General features: G+C 38.5%; 1 protein-coding gene across 1 annotated transcript in view; it reads right to left on the bottom strand.

Annotated features, from left to right (window-relative positions):
* The window catches only part of shank3a (SH3 and multiple ankyrin repeat domains 3a), a 209,434-nt gene that overhangs the window by 78,818 nt on the left and 109,246 nt on the right, over window positions 1–21,370 (bottom strand). The window contains exons 8-11 of the mRNA XM_088417218.1: window positions 10,145–10,253; window positions 8,691–8,842; window positions 5,603–5,770; window positions 4,596–4,712 (exon numbers count right to left, since the gene is read on the bottom strand). Of these exons, the coding sequence (XP_088273344.1) occupies window positions 4,596–4,712; window positions 5,603–5,770; window positions 8,691–8,842; window positions 10,145–10,253 (546 nt within the window). The remainder of the gene's footprint in view (window positions 1–4,595; window positions 4,713–5,602; window positions 5,771–8,690; window positions 8,843–10,144; window positions 10,254–21,370) is intronic.

Here is a 21,370-nt window from a genome sequence, read left to right as displayed (position 1 = left end):
TACATTAGATAATGGAGCCGGTTCATTATGCAACATTTCTTGACCATTTATAGTCCTCCTGTTAATTTTATTGTGTGAGGTTGAAGTTATCAAGAATGACAGGCGTGAGAAGAACTGATTAGTTGACCGTGAGTGGACTTTACGCTTATATTTGTTTTTTTGTTTGTTTGTTTGTTTGTTTTACTATAAGGCACACAAAACTAGTGTGCCTCATTTAAACTGATTAATTTATGTTGAATTAAAGTTGAATGAAATTTGATGAATTAGCTGTACTAGTTTGTCTTCTTTATGTAGAGTAATATGCCGTGTAATATGCCTACAGTGGATCATACATAGAAATTTTCAAAAATACATAGACTTGTTCAACTCCCTGATAATTTGAAAAATAAAGTACTACACACGAATGTTTGAAGTATCTGTAATGTGAAAGTAAATACAGAAGCCGTCAAACGAGTGGAAATGCCATTAAATTAAATTATGAGGTCAAAAAATTGATGTCATTAAGTTTTGAAAATGCACAGCTGTGAAATAAAAGACATTCCAGGAAATAAGGCATAAGCCCCATCATTAATGCTGACCAGGCATGGGACGATATCAGATTATGACAGTATGATAACCTTGAGCTGTAATATCACGGTGTTGAGATTACAGCACCGAAACATATAATTTTAAAATCTAGTTGGTAAATTGCCATTTTTTTTTGTTTATAATTATCATTTTTCCTACATTATAAAAAGTTATATTTTTTAAAAAGAATAAATGATACAGAATTTGTGAAAACAACACATATTTACAATGCTACAAACCTTCAGTGGGTTTTTGCTCGGCTTCAGTGAGCGGTTTTGCTCACTAATTATTGTTTACATGAATTCTTTGATTGAAAACATGAGATTTTAACTGAAATTTGGGCATTCAGTATAAAATAATATTTGAAACCACTAGGAGTAAAAAACGGCAAACGGCCTTCTAGATGTGTACGGCGTGACTCAAAACAAACACAAATTAGAGTTAGATCTGATCCGCTTGCCATATCACTCATTTGCTGGCTTGCTACTAAGCTCGTGGCTCACTTGCAATGCCGCTCAATTTTGAAAGCCGAAAGCTTCCCAGACAGTCGACTTCCTTAGTTTGGATGGGGAAAAAGTTGGATTCATACGCCTTTTTGACCCACACTTTAGATAGACTGCGCGTGGTGTACTTTGTGCGATATCACATAAAATGCTACGTGAAAGTAGCATATGATAACATGTTAGCCCGTTAGGCAGTTCACACGGGAAGGAAAAAAAAACATTGACAGACTTTGATGGTTTTAAATAAAAGTGACTTTTGAAACCTCAATATATTTTTCTGATTATTATCCCATGCCTACTGTTTGACAAAGAAAATAACAAGGTGTAAAAAGATATTAAATTAAGGTGCCAACATTGAATTTCAATGATTTATATGATTGTATGCACACAAAATATCCATATTTTTTTCATATTAAGTCATGTCAAGTGTATGAGACCTAATTTATACGTTTTAATGTTTTATTAAACAATGCACCATGACATTTTTTTTTCAAATCAACACACGTTACAAGGGAATCTCATATTGAATATTGTGCCTTTCTACATTACTTTTTCCTGAAATCTTTTTGTCATGAATTTACCAAGGTAATAATTAAACTCATACTATTTCTACTTATCCCTTTCCTAAAAAAAAAAAAAAAAAAAGGTTTTAGGGTGACTTTTTTTCATACCTTATACACTTTAGAGGCCTTAACACATTGAGGATAATTGGTAGCGTATGTTGCATTTTAGTCAGGGTTTCTCCAAGATCCCAACTGTTTGAGAATGCGTTAAGATTTTTTTAAAAACATCTGGTGAATGTTTGTGATCTTGAATGAACCCTGACGTATAACTGGCTTGAATTCACATTTGCTTCCGGAGTTAATGCTTGCAAACATTTACCCCTTTATAGGATAAGGCTTAAGTCTTAAATTACTCCTTTTATACAAAACACATCAAATCAAGAAAAACGTACTGTATTTTGTCAGGCGTCTTCTGTGACAACGTGCATAAGAACATTTGTTTGAGCCAGAAAAATGTATCTGCTTCACACCTTTGATGGATGAAACATAAGCCATATATCATTGAGTAATCTACTTCAACCCCCCTTTGATCACGATTGTCTTTTTTTTTTTAAATCTTTTTTTAATCTTTAGAAAATATACAGCAGAAGGGTACAGTGTATGTATGGCCGTGTGACTTTTTTGTGTCCCTGTGCAGTTCACAGACACCCTTAGAAGACCCCCTCTCGTTTCAGACAACTTAACCATCCATCGAGTTTACGTGAGCAGACAGTAACACGTTGTGATCAGCAGTAATGAAAAGGTCCCCCTGTTGCCAGAGATCTAGAACAGCTCTCATCTTTCGCGGTTTGGGAACCTCCCGCTTCTCCCACCTTTGGATGTCGTATTGAGCTTGTTGCTTGAGATTGTTGCCCGCCCGTTTGGCTGACGACCGCAGAGATAAGTGAGTCGCAAGCTTTTTGGGAACTTCCCCCATCCCCCACTGCTAAAGCCTACCTGTTTTACAGATCAATCTGCTCATCTCAGTGTTGTGCCTCCACAGGGAGAAGAACAGGGCTTTTCTCTAATGGAGGACACATCAAGAGCCCAAGCTCCTTTTTACTCGAGTCAAGAAGATGTAGGCCAGAATACAAATAGAACCGCATCGATACTATCTTTACAGAATGAAAAATAGAACAGAAGGAAGCCATTTGTAGAAAACACGGGGCAATTTCAGCCACAACAAAACGGAAAGAGGTGCTTGGATATATTCTAACTACATCACGACACAACAGTCACTCACATGTCAGTGAACAGACATTGAGCTACATAAACAGTTTTCTGGTCCATAAGTGAGCCACTACCATCCTCGGTATAAATTAGGCACATTTATACAGATTAGTATTTCCCTTTTGTCTGGAGAGGTCAACGCCATACACAGGCATCTCACCATGAGATGTGATACATACAGTAACAATACAGCATAGTGTCATTTAGGACACAGCTGATTAAGCAACTAGTCCATTAAATGGGCCAATTATGGCCCTTCAATCATCGGCCAAAAATATTCGGCCAATCATTTTATACCTTTATGTACTCTTAACATAGGGGTCATTCTCCGTATTACACATAAATCAATAATCTTGTATCCCTAAACTTAGATCATAAAATTGTTGATGGCCTCGCTCTGGGGACCTGTCATCCCAAACAATGCAAATCTTAATTTTTACAAGCGATGGTGAGCAACGTAAGGAAAATGTGAAAAAAAAATAAAACAAGATGTCACCAACTTTACTCTCAACTTAGTCACAGTTTGTATGAAAAAAAGAAAAATCAATCAGATAAAAAGGGCCACATAAATTAAGCATAAATGTGTTGAATGATACTCATTCAATAAAATTGTAACATAATAAATGATGTCTTTATGACTTCAAATGCAATGCATTCTATGGATGGAAAAGTTTTCAATCAATATTAAATGTATTGTTGACATGGTGAAAATCTGCATGTAATTGACACCGATTGAAATGGGCAGGGTGGGGTGAGTGGCTAAAGTGGTAAATGCTATTTTAGTAACACTAAAATTTTACTTTAATCAGCCAATTAATCGCTAATCAGTAAAAAAATCGGTATCTGGCAAAAAATATATCAATTTTGGTCAAGTATCAATATCCCCTCCCAGCCAACCCAGTTAAAAATGGAGCATCGACTCATATCAATGCACTATAGCTGTTGTAGCAGTATAGCTGTTAGCACAGGGAAATTGATTTTTTTACATCAATGGCAGTGCGATATTTATTATTGTTGTATCACTTCAGCCAGTAGTATGAGTTGTCAAAACAGTAGTATTCTAATGCTGATGTATTATTCCTGTACCCTAGTAGACGGTTATTTTGCGATATTGGTATTTGATGCTGATGTGTCCATGCAGTAAAATGACAGACAGGGAAATATTGCATTGTGAGACTGATATTTGATTCTGTTGTATTAAAACTGTGTGTGTGTGTGGCCGGCATTGTACCATCGGTATTTGATGGTGCTGATGTCATACTGCATTGTGATAGATACTCTATAATTCCATATTGCAAATGTAAGTTTTTGGTTTGATATGATGTCGTGTAACACCAGTGAAATAAATAGTAATATCAATATTTGATGATGGTGTATTAATATCATATACCAATAGGCAATGGTGCAGTACATCACAGTATCAGAATTTGATGTTTTTGTAGTCGGGTGGTTTGGTGGCAGATTTGGATATGATTGATGAAAATATGGATTTTTCGAGTCTCTGCATCTGTGTGAGTGACCTGATTGTATTTTTGTTTTACGTTTCTCACGATATTCAATAAATATCTGAAAAGTACATCGTAGACCGGCGTTCTACTTCCCCAAATGTCAGGTTATTAAAGTGAAGAAATATAAGCTACTGCAAAAACGCCTAAAAATATGCTGTACTTACAAATAAAACCCAATTCTGTGTGATCATGAACAACAGAATGAAACATAGCAGGGGAACGCCGTAATTAATAAAGCATGTTACCTGGTTGTAGAGCGCGCAGACATGCAGGGCTGTGTTCCCGGAAGCATTTTGGGCACTCATGTCAGCTCCGTAAAACAAAAGATGCTCCAGGTGCTGCACGTGGCCATAGCGACATGACTGCAAGAGGCAGGAATCAATGAAAGCCAGCTTAACAAAATGGCAAAATAAATTGGCCAATCTGGGTCTGATTTACTACCATTCCAAATAGTAAGCACTCCAAAAAAACCAAAAAACAATCTGACTACAAAAAACAAATGATTTTTTTTTAAAGCTCAAGTTTGCTATTCAATTGGATATCAAATAATTCCATGTATTTCCAATATAATATATTTAGAAAATTTCCACATTTTAAAGCTCATTTTTACACACTTCTTTGAAACAGTATTCACAAAGTGTTTTCATCCATATAAAACAGGTTGTTCAGTTGTGACTTTCTTTTACAAAATAGGTTCTTAAAACTTTGGATGATGTTGTGGATGAACAAGCTTTGGTTTAGGGATATTCTAGCTGTATTGCTGGTGTTTACAGGATGGGGGGAAAAAAGAAAGGCCGAAGAAGGATCTCAGTCAAATCCTTCTCTCCTTGATTTTCAGCCTTGACTTAAGGCAGAGGGAAGGGGATGATAACTACCATTTGAAAAATGTTTAAAATACTGGGCCAAGGGAGAACCGTGCCTTTTTGGCTCATCTGCCGAGTGGGATGAGGAGTATCGGTGTAGAGTCTTAGAGGGAAAAAAAAATGCCCACAATCCTGGTCTTTCTACACTTGCTCATATCAAAAGACAAACTAAGTTCGTACTTCTTGTGCAAGTATTTATTGGTAATCCTTTCAAGAGACAAATGCTTCTCGCTTCTTGGAACATAGTGGACAGGGTTCTTCTCTGGATTTGCTCTCTGGTAACCAATTTATTGACCCCGCGCGTGATGTGTGGCTACGTATGCCAAACTGCTTATGATGAGCCTACTAGTCAGTAAAGAACTTTCTAACAGCACAGGCACACATGTCACCTGGTGTATCTCCTGCCAGCCGTTCTCATCCACGCAGCCAACCTGCGCATGGTCGTGCAGCAGCAGCTCACAGCAATAAGGGTCTCCCCCCACCATAGAGCTGTGATAAAGGGGAGTTAACCCCCGACTGTCCTTATAGTCAGGAGATGCACCCAAGTCTAACAGCGTCTGAAGGATAAAGAGGGGAAAAGGTACATTTCTTTCAGACAGCTTTCTATTAAAAAGAATACGGTACTGTATTGTGACTGACAACTGTATACTGGTGTATTGACTAGCGATATCTGTCTTTCACACTGGTATATAGATAGGATGACATGAGAAAAAAATCCCCAAATTAACATGTTACAGGGAGATATCAATATTAAATGTTAAATACTGGCACATTGACACTTTATCAGGCGGAACAGAGTATGGTGAATAACAATAGAGCATCTGTATTTTGTGCTGATGTATGGATAATGTAACATTACAGATGGTAATACACTGCTAATCTATATCCACTTTTAAATGCTGTTATATCAAAAAAGTATTGTGACAGATTAAAGAATACATAAGATATTGATATTTGATACTAGAGATAACATTGGAAAATTGGTATTTTACATTGGTGTATTGATACTCATATGAGACAATTTAAAAATTTATAATAATTGCTATCACAAAACAACTCAGAGAGTTACATAAACACATTACTTTGGATAATTATTTTGCAATCAGTCTGAGCACTTTAGATAAACCACAGACAAGCTGTCTGTGTCAAGTAAAATGGGGAGGAGCAGGAAAAGTGAGATGAGTGAGGATTAGAGCAGGCTGAGGAAGAAAATGTAGAAGTGAAGAAGCAAGAAGGAGAGGACAAAGATGATAATGTGAAGAAAGAAGGAAAGAATGAATTAGGATTGTGAAATGTGTATTTATCCTATTTCTGGGATTTCTGACAAAAGAATGACATCAAAATGACACAGCATACCATGTGCACAGAGAAGAAAAAAAAACTTTTCATTCTTTCCATCAGCTTGTAGTTGTTGTGCTTGCTGAAATGAGGGCTTGAATTATTTTTTTCATTCTTTCCATCAGCTTGTAGGTGTTGTGCTTGCTGAAATGATGGCTTGAATTAATTTAATTGATATAAAAATTACAATTTTTACAAACATTTAAAGATGTAGGCAAAATGTATTTGCTTTTGCAATAGTATGATGTTTTGCGATTTTGGCCAATGAACGGCTAAAGATGGATGGATGGATATTTTATGAAGTTTGAGTGTGAAGCAAATATCTCAATTAATCTGAATTGATTATGTACTCCTTTGATTTGATTTCCAAAGCCGTCATGGCAGCTTCCCAACAGCAGCCTCCAGAGCACGGGCAGCTCCAGGTCCTCTCATTTCCGCTATCCTTCCTTTGGCAATACTGTAGTTATAAATATACATAAGCAACCCCCTTCGAAAAAAAAAAAAAAAAACCAAAGAATATACAACTTCTTTATGTGTTTAAACCTTTTTAAATTTGAGAAGAATAATACCAATCATAATAAACAGTTAACACTTAGGTTAACAACGCTTGCAACATTTCTACTTAATGCAGTGGGTCTCGATGCTATTAAAAAAATTAAAACTTGGATTATTTTTTATTGGGGGGGGTCTAAATTCGTAGTTTAAGATGTAAAAGAAAACATGCAGTACAGTAGAAAATATAAATATGGCAATGATGTTCTGCACAAAATAACTAAAAGAAAGTAAATGACCAATTGTCGTAGAAAAAAAAAAAAAAACTCGTGGAAATCAATGACATGAGTCATGTAAGTGATCTGACTCATCGTTGACAGACACCGTACAAGAGCCGTCAGTAAATGTCATATCATTCATAGATGTCGCGCTAAGCTTCATTCGGAACAAAATTGCTCAAGCACACTCCAGCAGAGGAGAATGTGCTCTCACAACCCTGTTCCGCCAAATTGGCCCAGCGAGCCTATTGTTGTGGTGAAATGAATGAAAGCGATGAGTCACCCTTTCTGCTGCCATTAATTGAGAGTTCATAGTGTGGGATACGATCCATATCGGCTTGGTATAGAAAAGGCCGTGGAATACCTTTTTAAATGCATAGCTTTAACCCTTCCCCACATTAAAAGTGATTCAAACGCACTTCAATGATTAAAAAATACTTTTTAAGAGCCGTCGTTCACATAAAAATCCCCCCCCCCCCCCCGAGCCCTCTATACGTCTGTCCATCCGGCCATTGTCCAGGGAGGACACCCTTCACTGGTTACCAGCCAATTGCAGGGCACACAAAGACGAACAACCATTCATGCACACAATCACGCCTAAGGACAATTCAGTATGTCCAATTCACCTGCTATGTATGTTTTTGGAGTGTGGGAGGAAGCCGGAGTGCAGACTCGGGGAGAACATGCAAACTCCACACAGAAAGGCCGGAGTGAGCAGGATTTGAACTCAGGTCCCTGAACTGTGATTTTTTTTTTTTTTTTGCTGAATTAACTTCATAGCCCAAACTTGATGGCCAGATTTTCTACATTAATAAACCAGGACACTACAAGAACCCTGAAAGTTAAATTTAGATAATGCTAAATAGTACATTGGATGACAGCGCTAGACAAGTCACTGCACTCCCGATCATCTTTTACTCAGTTTCCTGGTATTGTGACAATGTAAAATTAAACAAAGTTAAAAAAGTGTCTCGTGCCAACTTAAACTGACACTGTTTTTATTTTGGATTGTCAAATAATAAAATGTTTCTGGGTATCCCGTGCAATGTGCTCACAGATTAGTCATTGCTGATGTTAGGTTTGAGATGTCCTAGGTATGAGATGTACTACTGTGTGAGTGGTCATTGAACACACCGCCAAATCAACAGAGCGAGTGAGTTCAGGCTTTCTAATGTGTCTTCATGTACCAATCAATCGTTGAATGCTTGCAGGCATTTTTTTTTAACTACAAAACCTTTGGAAAACTGAAACTCAATTGGCAAAACATACTTCACAGTGCCAATGAAAACATGCGGCCACAAATGTTGAGCTCGTACAGCAAGGATTTCTACGACGAGCATTGTGTGTGCACGCAGGGTGTATCACTTACAATAAGTGCTGTATGGTTTTTGCTGCGCACTGCCTTGTGCAGGGATGTGATGCCGTCCTTAGTTCTGAAATCCAGATGAGCGCCACCGCTCTTCAGCACCTTAATGAGTTCCGCGCATCCCTCCAGCTGCACCGCCAGCGTCAGAGGGCATTCTACACCGTACAGGCACACATACAGTAATTCAGTTCAAGTAATCCATTACTTTAGGTAATTAGGTACTTTAGGTAAATACATACAAGGGGAATGTGTTACTGTAAATACTTTAAGTAATCATTACTTTAGTAAATTCATTGTAAAACCAATCATTACTTAATGCAGGTGAGTAGTTAAGTAATCACTATTGTGTAATTACAGTATATACATGAAGTAATTATAGTGTAAGTAAAGCGTCTTTGATTGAATGAGTTAATTACTCAAGAGTACCCGATTGCTTTAATTACTTAATTACATAAAGTAATAGATTAAACAAAGGTAAGCAATGGATAACTTAATTCACGTACCTAATTCACTAAAATAATATATTCCTTTCATACTTAATTACCTCCTATTAAAACCTGCCGTTTTTAGACGCTCCTTTGTTTAAAAAGATGTAAATGAGTACCTCATTGGGTTGAATGTCTGCACTCTTCAAAATGTAAACACAGTTTTAGAAAGGAATCAGTTAAGTTAGTTTGACCGTAAAAGTAATCTGGGAGAAAATGAAATAGTGAGCAGCATATTAAAAAAAAAACCAAAATTAAACGCAGCCTGTTGTGAATTGAGCGGTGTAAAATGCTGTACTTTAAAATACAGTAGCACAGTAGACCTCAGTGTATACAAAAAATGGTTCATTTTATTTTTAAAATTATATCAATACTGTAAACCTCTAGAGCACTTATTACTGTAGGAAAATCCAAATGTAGCTTAAATACTGTATAAAGCCATTAAATAAAATCTTTGTCTGAATAAATAATTAAAAATGAACATTTCTTGGAAGATCATATGCAATTGTTATGATTTAATACTTAAATAACAACAGAATTGTAAAATGGTTGCCGTGGAAACGGGGAGGCACAATGTCACAAAACAGTCCTGTGAAGCTTAACAGCTGCAAGATTAACTACTTCCTGTTGGCGTCTGCACAAAATATCCTCCTGTTACGGCTTGGAGACTTACAGGTCACCAAGCATGCAAATTTCTGTCAGGGATGGACAAACATTTGGAATAAACATGAGGAGATTAGCAAAGAGAGTAAGCCATCTCTACTCAAGGTGATTTTTGCTAAATTGAATGATTGACAGCTCTAACTATGATGATTACGCTCGGATTTCAGAAGATGCACTTAGATACCTGATATACATATATATGAGTATATTTATGTCATTTCGCTGAATTGTGCCCTATTTTGATTCAGCTGATTGGGGTTTTGAAAACAGGAAGTGTACATTAGTGACATTCTCTTCTGACTTTCTCACCTCCAGTGTCGGGATCATGGAAATTGGGGTCCAAGCCTTTTTCCAGAAACCGGGAGACCTTTTCAATGCTCTTCTGCTGCACATACTCCATGAACTTCTTCAGGTTGGCCTAATGGATGGAGACAAGGGAGCGAGGAGGGAGAAGGAGTTGTGGGGGGAGACAAGGAAAAGACAGCTGTGATTGGCCAACGGCAGACTCGTGTGGCTGACGCCGTTTAATAATGCAGCGACGAGATGAAAGCTTAATTTGCTGCGCTCCTCTTTGCCAGCGCGTGAAGGTTTTATGTCTCCTCTGTCATCATATCAAACAAATGGAGCGTGCGGCCGTAGATAAGCTTGCGACAAAGACAACGGGAGAGAAAAAGGTCTGGAGAGTTAACATGCTAAATTTTATTTACGCTTCTAATATTGAAAAATGGGCAACACCGTTTGCTAGGTGCTAGCACATTTGCCTCAGGATTCTATGACATCTTTCTTCCATTGTAAGTCTCATGACAAATTTGTAACATTCCAAGTTCTCATTGTCATGTCAGAAGAAAAACATTACAGAAAAAAAAAACTTGTACAATCATAATGAAAAGGTATTTTTGTGCAAAAAGAGTCAAAAAACAAAGAAAATCATATGAACACAATAAATTCATACATACAGAAGATAATAGATAATGAGAATTTAAATCCACTCACAATAAACAATGAGTAGTCTTTATTTGATACAACAAACAATTGGATAATCTATTAAAAAATATTAACAGTGACTCCTATTCTGTTGCTATACTACACAAAACAACATGAAATATATATTGAGTAGTTAACCAATGAAATGGCTCAATAAGAGATTGGCAGTGCAAAAGGCTTACTCAAGAAAGTGCTCCACATGTCTGACAAAGCATGACGACACATTCATAAGTTTTCCAAAGAATGTCTTAAAAAAAAATTTCAGACAAATGAAGTTCATGAAAAGAAAACAAAGTGAGATTCCACTGTCGAGCTTCCTGCTGTGATTTAGTGGCGACCAGTTCAGAGTTTATTTTAGCCTCTCGCTTCAAAGTCAGCTGGGGCAGACAAGCTAACTGTAATGAGGACAAGTGCTATAGAAAATGGACAGATGAATGGTGTAAAAGGCATTTTGATCAGCAAGCATGAAAAGCTCCTCAACAAATACAAGCAAATGCACTCTGTTTTGACATACATTATAGATGCAAACTCACAAAGAATGCTTTCCAAATGGTGCTCACATTGTAAGAAATAAAGAATCTTTGATTACCAAGATCAGGATAAACTGTATTGTCCCCTTGGGGAAGTTTGTCTTGCACATCAGTGAAGCAGTTGCTTACTATTTCACAGACATCAATTAAATACTGTAAATTTTACAAAGTAGGCAAAATATACTAATTTCCTGCAAAGTTTTAGTTTTACTTTCAGGTGTGAGCTCTCTGGCATTTGACGATTATACACTTTGGAAATTTTACGACCGCCACGCCCCTTTGCCGCGGTGCTTATTAAATAAGATCGTTATTTATTGTAATGTTCAAAGTATACTTAAAACGGTATCCTTTAACATTTTCTCTCATTTCTTCAAACAATGTTGACCGTAATTTAAACCTTCAACCCTGATGGCTTTAAACTCCAGTCCTCAAAGGCCTGTGCCTTGCATGTTTTCCAAGGTTCTCTTTGCAACACACCTGATTCAAATGAGCTCATCAGCAAGCTTAAAACCATTTGAATCAGGTGCGTTGCAAAGAAAACCTGGAAAACATATAGGACACAGGCCCCAGGGAGCTGGAGTTAGACGATTTCAGGCCTGAAAGGGGTTAAAGTTTTATAACTTCAGCACAATTTGTCGATGAGGACACTACTGCACCACCTGGTGCCATGGATGTACAATAACACATCACATGTCAAAAGCAAAGCCTGTTTCCTGGAATAATTTGCAACCCCGTTGCATTGCATCCCTCACTATTTGGAAAGGACTGCCCGAGCCAAAGCAGGCTGACTTAGGGTAAACCCGAGAGTGGTTGCCAGCTAACTGCATTTCAAACAAATGAACAATCAAAATCTCATTCATATGGATGTACAACATAACAAACCTAGAATACATTTTTGGATGTTGGAGGATGCTGAAGAACCTGGGAGAGCCAATACACTTCATACAGTGCCAATAGATATTCAGACCCTGATCTCCTGATCGTAAGACAGGCGTTCTAACCAATAGTCAAACCTTCTAATCACTGTGTTTCCGTTACTGAACAGAAATGTAGTATTTTACAACTACCTGAACTTTTGCAAACTAATGTACTCAGTCCTCTGAGGCTCGCAGCCGCAGTTATTACATAACATTGCCACACACACGCAGACACACACAATCTCACACGCACTTCCAATGAGCGAGGATCGATAAGGCGCTCACCTTGGGCAGCATCATAGATTGCACGCACTTCCTCTCCTTACTTCCACTTCACACAGGCTGCGTTTGTCTTCACACAGCGTCCTGCTTGCCTGCCTCTACACGCATGGACCCCCCCTAACCCTCCCAATCACCCCCCCCCCCCCTCCCCTGACCGCAACTCTCACCATCTCCAAGCGAGTGAGAGAAATATGCTGTAGCCTTTTTCTTCTTTCCCTCCTCTTCCTCCCCCTCCGCCTATCTTCAGATGTTGGCAGATGCAGTTGTTATGGCGATGGGATACAAAGACAGCGCGTAAGTGGAGAGAGCTCAGCTGTGGCAGTCTTTGTGAACATATTGGGCGGGGGTAGGGGGGGTCCACAGGTTTACAATAGGTTTGACTTATGACATTTTTGTACTTGTGGACAGAGTGCACCCAACTTCTGTCAGCCTCCCAGTATACACCGAGTCCACTTTGAGAAACCTCACGGCATTACAGTGCTAGAGAACAAATGACGCAATCTATGAAAAAAATTCTTTGAATTTGAAGATCATCGCTGAAAATGCACAAATACCGAGAACTATATAGTGCTCTGTACTTGGAATTTATTTAGAGTGCCTGATGATAGCTCGTGAGTGTATGCAGGTCACAGAGAGAAAAAAAAAGAGCGAGCACTCCCTTGATGGTCCATCTCAAGGGATTTATCATCACAATAAATGAAATGAAATATTGTATATGTGACATGACAATGGCTTTGTACTATAAGGAACACTTCCTTATTGTGAGGAAAAGCCCAACAACAACCTGGTAAGGAACATTCCACCACACAATAAATACATTTTTGGGGCTCAAACAAGTGGTTATATGTCGACATGAAAAAGATGCTAGAATGAGTAGTATCTATTTTCCCAGAGTTAAGTCACTTTACTTTCACATTAGTGGTTGTCTAAAAGATTCAAAGCAGAGGAGTGGAAGGGAACGAGATTCAATGACTGATGCAGAGCCCATTGAACGCTAGTACATGATGTCTGCAGCTTATAACTAAAAGAGAGAAAAAAAAGAGAGGAAGGCCGAGTCAGCACCTTTTTAAAAAGCACATTATGAGGAGCAATCTGGGCGGCGTATGCATCCAAGAAGCAGCCAAAACAATGCATTAGCAAACACTGGCGATGAGTTACAGCTGCACCTGCACATCACTTACAAACGCAGCAAGTGAGCAAAGCAAAGCGAGAGACTTACGAGCGGCTGGAGCGGCATTATTATAAAGACACCATCAGTCTCGATGCTGGCCATGTGAGCACCACTCATGCATCAATGTACAGTATTTTTCATTCATTGTGGTCATAATGGTTGGTAAACAATAAATGAATCCCCAGTAAGAAAGAATGTTGTCTTCATGTTTGTTTTGACATCCAAACATATTCTTAATAAAGGTTTTGACACATGACATTTTATTTGACAATCTGTTATGCCGCCAATTGCATTAAAATTGTCATAAATTCCTTTAAAAGCCATGACAGCATAATTTGTTTACTCTTCAGAAGAAAAAGAAAGCAAACTATACTATGTATATATATATATATATATATATATATATATATATATATATATATATATATATATATATATATATATATATATAATACTTAACTCATCATTATGAAAAAAATGATAGATTTTTTGGGGGGGTAACTAAATACATGATAATAAAAACCAAATATATTTTATAATTTGATTCTTTGCCTTTTCTCAGTCAGCTTTAAGATGTGGAAGCTGCTTTATGACACGAATTCAGTTCACAGCCGTGCATGTTTAAGAATTAATAGCTTGAACTTCTTGACCACTTCATTTGTTGGGGATCATCTGAACTACAGTAGAACGCGTTTCCAAAATTTGGACTGGTGCTATATCTTGCATTGAAGACATTGTGAATTAAGATATTGTGAAGGTGGATTAGCATGTCAAATACCATTACGTTTTTCTGATATAAACGTCATAGTTTTGATACTTGGAGCTGAGGAAAAAATGCCTGACAATTGCCTAAACAGAAAAAATAAAAGAAACACGGCATGGTGTGCACACACGCAGCACACATTAGCAGAGGAACCAGTTTCACTAGTGGGAAATCAATGCCTCACACAGGAAGTTGAAGGCACTACCAGCGAAGCCCTGCATCAATCACGCTGTAAGACAACTGTGGCCTGGGAGTCAAATGAGCTCATAACACAAGTACAAGGTGTGAACGTGTGCCAGACCAGCAGCCATATTAAAATAAATAAATAAAAAATGCAGAAGAAATAAAGCGTGTTGCTTCAGGGACGTCACTAAACATGCAATAGTGTAGATGCTCTTATTGCACTGGAGAACAAATTAATGTTTTATTAGTAGCCTTTGACCATTTTGCTGTGTACCCACTTCAATCAGCCTCTGTTGTGGAAATAATTTGCTTCCAGTCAAACACGCTGTGTAACTAAAAATTGCAGCGGAACCTCTAAATTCGCCTCTAATGTGGCAAATAATTGAGATTCACAACCGATGTCATGCATGAAAAAAAAGATTTACTGTGCACTTGAATTTTTCTTTTGAATTTTCAAGAAAGTTTCAAAAGGAGATTATTGAGCATTTATCATTTTTAAAATTCACTTTTGGGGGGCTTGTATGACAGTTGTTAAAACGTGATATTTTGATTTAATAAATTAAATAAATAAATAAATTACATATATATATATATATATATATATATATATATATATATACACACACACACACACACACACAAACACACACACACACACACACGCACACACACACAGTACTGCCTAATATTGGACTTTGACATGATCATGTTTCCGCTATCATTCCAAAATGGCCTTGACACAGCCTAACTTTCAAGTTGTAGTTAAAGAAACATGGAGCAAGTTAGTTTGTGGACATTCTCATTATGTCAATTTGGACAAGTTTGCTCACAGACATTTTGGGAAATTGGCAGTTCACACATTTCCTTGGTTGGCTTGCCAGGTACCCTGAGACCCAACTATTTGGATCCACACTATTAAATTCCGTCTTGCATAATATTCCCCTTTTAAAATCTAGCCTCCTGTTTCTCTGCATCACTTGCACCTTTTGAACAGGGCTGGCTTTGATAGTTTATTTTGGTCCCTGCAATACAATTTTGCACAGATGGCTACGAATGGGTCGGCCCACATATCTTGTGAAAAATCTTATGAAGATAAATAGCAAACCCTGAAGCCTGCACTCTTCCATACTATTTTATGGGGGACATTTCTTAAACGTAGAGCAGAAAAATATATCGATTAAAAAAAAAAAAAAAAAAAAAAACAGGTACAAGCTGGATTTCTATTGCATGCAAGGTGCAGCGCGGATTTCTTGCAGTTTTCAATTAGAAAAAATAGAACATAATATTGTATGGTATTAAAAAAAGCATAGAATACTGATAAAACATTAAATGTAAACAATTTGTTGCCATATATTTGCTATTGTTCAATGGACGTTGCACTGCTCCTTCTACTGTGTGTGACTTGGCCACCTGGGGGCAGTATAAAACAGGCAGCTGGATATCCTATGCTTGGAAATGGTACAAAGTTCCTCTATTGGTCCTATAGCTTAATGCAAGTTAATTTTACAACTTTAAGACTTCTGAATTTCATTTTAAATTAAATTCAAGACCAACTTTACAATGCTCCTTATGTTCCTTATGTTGTCCAAAGTTGCTAGTGTAGATGAATAGTTTCCATCTGCCATTGAGTTCTAGCTAAAACTGCTTTGGTACTCAGTAGGCTGCATTTACACTATATATTTTATTATGTTAAAAGTCTACTTGTATTGTTCCATTTTTGGGTTCAAGTACTGCTGATACAGATACTTTACATAACCCATCTATGGTGTTATGCTTTGTGGAAATGTAAATGATAAAACAATCAGTCCTTCTGTTCAAAATGCCTATTGTCAAGGCTGTGACTCGGGCAGGTAGGTTGTGAACCCCGGGACACACAGGAGACAGCGTGGAGTTGAAAAAACAGTTTATTAACACAAAAAGCACGCACCGCGTGGGAATCTAACCAAGATACTTCAAAGTACAACAAAAGATGATAAGGGACTCAAAGTACAACTGAAAGAGACTATGCGAAAAGTGCAAGAACTTACTGAGACTTGGGGGGGGCAGAACCAGCAGGAGGGCGTCGCCAAAAATGCAAAGTAACAGAGTAAAGTGCTGACCAACTGGCAGACTGGGGGCAAGGAGGAAAAGTAGCAAATAAAACACGAGGGCAGGGGCGCTAGGAATCGAGGGAACGAGGAACGAGGGAATTGCATGTACTCGAGAGGGCTACAGACGCAATAATCCGGCGACGCCCTCCAGCTCTGACCGCACCTAAATAGTCTCCTGATTGGAATGAGGAGCAGGTGTGCGGCCAGTGGTTCTGCTCCCCAATCTGCAACCAGGACAACACATTAGGGACGCAGGATGTGACACCTATGAATAAAGAGTTCACTAAAATTGAAAGATTCCATATTGGAACACTTCCTGATGCTAGTGGGAAGCAACAACCAATGTGGCTTTTTCACTTCCCTCAAAGCCTTTTATTTTTTCCCACCCCACCCAGCACGCATTTGAATACGGGCCTGTGCATCCATGCATCACATATGTGTGCTGTACATACACTAAGTGTGTCAAACACTAGTGCTGGCCTATATTGACACTCATTACCGGGACAGCCATGTTGCCTCTGGTGCTTCGCAGCTGGCCAGCACGGGTGAGTAGTCATTGGCGAGGATGCTCGTATAGACCTTTTTCACTCTGGCGCCACATATGTAGTACAGATGGGTGGCCAAAACGCTGAGCAAAATAGTAAACAAAGGCTTAGAGTTCATGTTTTTGACTGAGATGTGGCGATTGTGACAGCAGGCTGAAACACTTCAATATTTTCGCTTTCTTCTCCATCACACTGGTTTGGACGTGTGAAAAGTCAGTCAAAAACACTTAAAATGTCAGTTATTTAGTTTTTTTGTTTTTTTGTTATTTAAATGGGGGGGAAAAAAAAACAACCCTTTGGGGTATATCTGGCAACACAACCTGAGGCCCAACAAGTTTTTGGAAGCGTTTTCAATTTCTGTCACTCGGAAGTACCTTGGCGCCTTTTCACAAATATACCAAAAATGTCTATTTGTGAGCCGTTGCGAGGCGTATGGCCAAAATCTGAGTGCAGGGGGACGGACGTGCTGCTTTGAGGCGCAGCAAGACGGACTAAACATTTGGGGAAGAAGAGCTCAGGATTTGAGTGTTAGCCCACAAATACACAAAGGCCTGCTGTCAAGCCAGCAAGTAGGATTGAGGCTATGATTACACAATAACCATCTGATCAAAGTTTGGTGGAAAACTATGCCCCAAAGTTATGTGAGGGGCTGCACACACGAGGGAAATCAGAAATGCTCCTTATTTCCTTCTCTGAAGAGTGTGCGGGGGGCTCCAGGTGATTAACGGAGTGTAGGGTGCACGTAATGCACGTAACGATATCCTCACCACCAATCCAAACCAAATTCCTGTCATAGTTCTGAGGCAATCCTTTGAAACTCCCATATAGGGGCGCGTTGACATCCACTGGCCTGTGCTTGTACGCTAAATTACAACAGTAAAAACCTAATCTGGTGCGAAGTTGCGCCACCGACTGTGCAGGATTTATGGGCAGTTCAAAAATAGAACCCAAGCAAGCCGAAAACACAAACAAAATTAAAACAGTCACAAGGAACTGTTGTAGGTCACCACTCAAGGCAAGATGCTCACACATAGAAATACAACTAGACTCCAAATCCTGTCTCCAATTAGAGAATTTTCCTCCATCATTATTCCCTTTTTGCATTATTCCCTTTTTGCTATGTGATGTTTTAGTGTATTTTTTTCCTCTGTGAAATAGGTCCATTCTAACATAGCAGCTGTGCCGCTGTCAGGAAAAGCAGATTGGTGATGAAAATGAAAATGTCTTTGACTCAGGCACGTTGGTGAGAAAAAGATTTTATTCTAGTCACATGCTGGCATCTAAAGAAGCCTCCTGAACTATGGCACATGCTCCTACACTTTTGTGTCTAACTTCTTATAGCGTGGCATGAATATTCCAAGTCCCTTATTTCCGATGCAAGGGGACATGTAACTTTCATGTTCCTTTGTTGTCACTACTCACTAGACACGGGCTGATATCTCATTCTGATAGAATGATCACCTTGAGATAATATATCAATATATATATGGTAGTGTAAGAAATGTGCACCATGTTTAGTAATATAAAAATAATCATTCTTCTTGTTTCTTCGTTCTTAACAAGTCAGAGTGCCCCGTCACTGGTAAGCTACTTTTCAAACAAAGACCTCCTTATCCTCCATGCATGCAAGGTTTGCATGCAAACAGTTTTTTTTTAAAGGCTTGCCAGCTAATTGTAGAGACATCTTAAAGCTTGTTGAGTCAACTCTGCAAGAAATAGTGATACCCTATCACCAAACTGCCAATTGCAAGGCACGCAGAGACGAACAACCTTTGGCGCACCCAATCACACCTATTGACAATTGAGTTCGTCCAATACAACTGCCATGCATGTTGGAGCCTGGAGAGAAGCCACGCGTGCCCAGGTAGAACAAGCAAACTCCACACAGGAAGGACAGAGCGAGCTGAACTTGAACTTGTGTCCCTGAACTGTGAGGCGGGTGTGCTAACCACTACGCCACCGAGATGCCTCTAAACTGAACCACACTTCCATGAATATCTTGGAAAAAAATCTTCTAAAACAGAGGTTCTCAGACGCTTTTGCCCCCAGATCTACTTTTCCAGCAGGCAACCTCCCAGAAAATGACCACTCAAGTTTGCCTTTTTTGAAGTCACATTTTTGAGAGCCATTATGTAAGAACCAAAAAGGGCACGGAGGGTGTGCTGAGCCTCATATCTTGATTTATATTGATACAGTTGTTCAATCGTCTTTCAGACGAGGGCAAGACCATCAAAATTCAGTGCATTGCATTTATTGGTTGAGACACAAACATGTATCATTTCCTTGAGCATGCTGCTTGGATCCAAAGGGGTTATCCACAATACATGCCACGACGACTTAAAAAAAAAAAAAAGGGAGAAAAAAGATTGGCATTTAATTATTTTCAAAGAGGCAGCTTATTGAGTCAACTTTGCAAGCAGCCAGTCACATTCTGCTTTTTCTATCCCCTTTGTTAAGCGAAAAAAAAAAAAAAGTGCTCATTACCGGTTATAGACAGTATTAGGTTATTGAAACCTGGACTATTCAACATCATGGTAAACTGTCAACCCGGTTACCAGCCCATGCCTAATTGTCACACAGTATGATCACTTAAAGCTCCCCTGCTCCAGATATCCATTACATGGCGCAGTGATAAAAGACACTTTCCCTGTGCTAGACTCTGTATCACAGCAAGGGAATCCTCAATCATTTTAAATTATGTCTTTGAATACCCATAATCATTAGTGAGACTTAACACTTTGAGTGCCAAGCGTTATCTGAAAAGACAAAAAAAAAAAAAAAACAGAGTGCCAGCCACGAATGTTTTGACACATCTTTTAAGGCAGACAGAATATTGGTGTATGTCAACATAGACATTGAAATATTGGATTACATTCTTTACCAAGAAAAAGAAAATAAGATTCTACCTTATTCCGTTCTTTAGAAATCACTGTTTGAAAAGAGGTCCTTTGAGTCACACCAAGCTATTTTGGACAAAAGAATTAGCTTTTTTGAGAAAAGATGTGTTCTCTGCATAACAGTGACTGACACACACGCAACAAATAGCAGCATCTGAAACATCTTCCCTTCGACAAGACATGAACAAAAACAGTGAACAAGTGTTTTTCAAGGAAAAATAACAGTTTCCATGTGCATATAACTACATTAAAACTATGTTCACGTGGCATAATATTAAGGGAAGCTCTGGTGTCAAGTGTCATCTCTCCATTCATATAGAAAAAGAAAAACAAGACTTAGTTAAGAATTCTTCTCACTGGCACACAACCCAAGTATTTTCCATGACCAAAATTCTAGCCCATGGCACTGAAAGAGTTAATAAAAGATTAGCTGTTCTCTTTCATAATACACCATACCACAATGTGCATGCACTCACAGCTGACAGTGAGCAACTCTAAAAGCTGCCACGCCAGCAACAACCCAAATCTACATCCTGGACGACTTGGAGGGGAAAAAAAAAAAAAGCCCCCCCTCCCCACCCACTATTATGACTTTCTCTGCACATTGTTCACAACTGACAACGAGGCACTCTAATTCAGTAAAGGAAGTCCTGCACGCCTTCTCCATGTTTGCTTCAAATAATTTACTGTAAAAAAAAAACTGCAGTTACAGTCCCATTATCACTGTTAACAGTCAATACAGCACAAAGAGCCAGACTAAGCTCTAAATTACAATTAGTGATGTTCCCCAATAAGGATCCTATTAAATACAGTTAAGTGTGTGATTAGAACGCTCATTACACGTGCACACACATATTGAATTGTAGCTGCTTCATGATGCTCACTTTATCCCTCTCGCACTCTCTCTCTGTTGTATGTTGCTTGACTGAGATGGCGAGTCTCTATAATCTCCGCTAACCATATCTAACAGGATTATACTGTAATGCTCCCTGCTACAAAAAAAGACCAATACACTTTATGACGGCTTATGGACTCCATCCCGAGGAATAGGATTTACATTGTGAGGAAAAATCTTTAACCTCTTACACATTATGGCGTCAAACACGTTTTTGTGTGTTTGCTTGTTTGTTTTGTAATCTGAAGCAGTAAAAGTGTTTTATACAAAAAGACGGG

The sequence above is a fragment of the Hippichthys cyanospilos genome, chromosome 6 (genome assembly GCF_059441005.1).
Source record: "Hippichthys cyanospilos isolate Australia breed blue-spotted pipefish chromosome 6, RoL_Hcya_1.0, whole genome shotgun sequence".
Classification (NCBI taxonomy): domain Eukaryota; kingdom Metazoa; phylum Chordata; class Actinopteri; order Syngnathiformes; family Syngnathidae; genus Hippichthys; species Hippichthys cyanospilos.
Note: the sequence above shows the minus strand (reverse complement) of the source record. Positions and strands in the feature narration are given on the sequence as shown.